The sequence below is a fragment of the Cariama cristata genome, unplaced genomic scaffold (genome assembly GCF_000690535.1).
Source record: "Cariama cristata isolate BGI_N322 unplaced genomic scaffold, ASM69053v1 scaffold26726, whole genome shotgun sequence".
Lineage (NCBI taxonomy): Eukaryota > Metazoa > Chordata > Aves > Cariamiformes > Cariamidae > Cariama > Cariama cristata.
The window spans coordinates 1-1,488 of NW_009620845.1; the positions used below are offsets into that span (position 1 = coordinate 1).

The 1,488-nt window shown below is 54.6% G+C and overlaps 1 protein-coding gene across 1 annotated transcript in view; it reads left to right on the forward strand.

Annotated features, from left to right (window-relative positions):
- Positions 1-6: 6 nt before the first annotated feature.
- Positions 7-1,488, forward strand: part of LOC104162908 (junctophilin-3-like) — a 17,295-nt gene continuing 15,813 nt past the window's right edge. Inside the window, 1 exon segment of the mRNA XM_009701746.1 lies at positions 7-611. Coding sequence (XP_009700048.1) covers positions 230-611 — 382 coding nt within the window. The 5' untranslated portion in view covers positions 7-229.

Genomic DNA, 1,488 nt, shown 5'->3' on the forward strand with positions numbered 1-1,488 from the left:
AGAGAGAACTGATCCCGAACATACTCCCAGAGAATGAATAATCACAAGAAACTGGCTTAAGCAGCTCCCTGGATCTGGTGCATGATTTCAATTGAGCTTGAATTGATTTGATTTTTTTCATTTTTAATTTTTTTCCCCAAGTCATCGTTCGCATTTTATTTTCTGCCTCTTCTCTCTTTTTTTTTTTTTTTTTTCACCTTTTGGGGGATTTGCAAACCGAATTACATGCATGTCCAGTGGGGGAAGGTTTAATTTTGACGATGGAGGGTCGTACTGTGGAGGCTGGGAGGACGGAAAGGCTCATGGCCACGGAATCTGTACCGGCCCGAAGGGTCAAGGTGAATATTCGGGCTCCTGGAGTCACGGCTTTGAGGTGCTGGGGGTCTACACTTGGCCCAGCGGCAACACTTACCAGGGCACCTGGGCGCAGGGCAAGCGCCATGGCATTGGCATGGAGAGCAAGGGGAAGTGGGTGTACAAAGGAGAGTGGACCCACGGATTTAAGGGACGGTACGGGGTCCGAGAATGCACTGGAAATGGGGCCAAGTACGAAGGCACCTGGAGCAATGGATTACAGGATGGCTACGGGACAGAGACCTACTCGGATGGAGGTAGGTGCTGCATTGATACCTTCCCAGCCGGGGTGGGTGGTGGCGTGGGGGTACAAGCCTCCAAACGGGGGACCCTGGTTTTAAGCTGGAGTCGCGTGAGTTTGCAACCTGCTAGCTTGGAGGGAGGGATGCTCATACCCGGCCGGAGATACGGATCCAGCCCGGCATGGCATCAGCCCAGCTCTCTGCCACAGGTAGCCCCATAAGTTCAGCGGGTCTCTGGGTGCCGGGGCATCCCCCCTCGCTCTCCTCAACCAGGCTTTTTTAGGGAAGGGAGCCGGCTGCGCTGGTGGGGGGGATGCCCCGCCCTCGCCCAGGGCGGGGCGGGCCCAGCTCTCGCCCGGGGGGGGGTGGGAGAACGGGGTGGGCCAAGCCGTTGGGAGATGACCCAAGCTGCACATGGGATTTGCAGTTCTGACTGCAACGCTGGAACCTGTAGGATTTGCATTGAAGCAACGTGGGGTAGAGGGGAGACGAGCACTGGGGGCCAGGGGGGAGATCCAGGGCAGATGGGTGCAGCTCTAGTGCTGCAAATGCTTCCAGCGAGGGGCTGGGGGCTTTGCACGCCCTGCAGCCCCTCCAAACGCAGCCCCACGCTTAATAATACTGGGCAAAAGACTTTAATTCAGACAAGAGTCTTACATTCGTAGTTTATGGCTTAATGCTTAGCGTAGGGGCTCAGAGGGATCACCAAAGCTATTCTCTGCCGTCAACACGGCTTAGCGAGATGTTGAGGGGAAACCAGGATTAAATAAAAAACAAGAAAACCCAATTGGAGCGATCAGAAAAATTGCTGGACTAACAAGCTTTAAGGCCGAACTAGGAGAAACAGCTGGTGCTGTGCTGTAAGTGGCTGTATCATCCTCGCTCCTGTTTT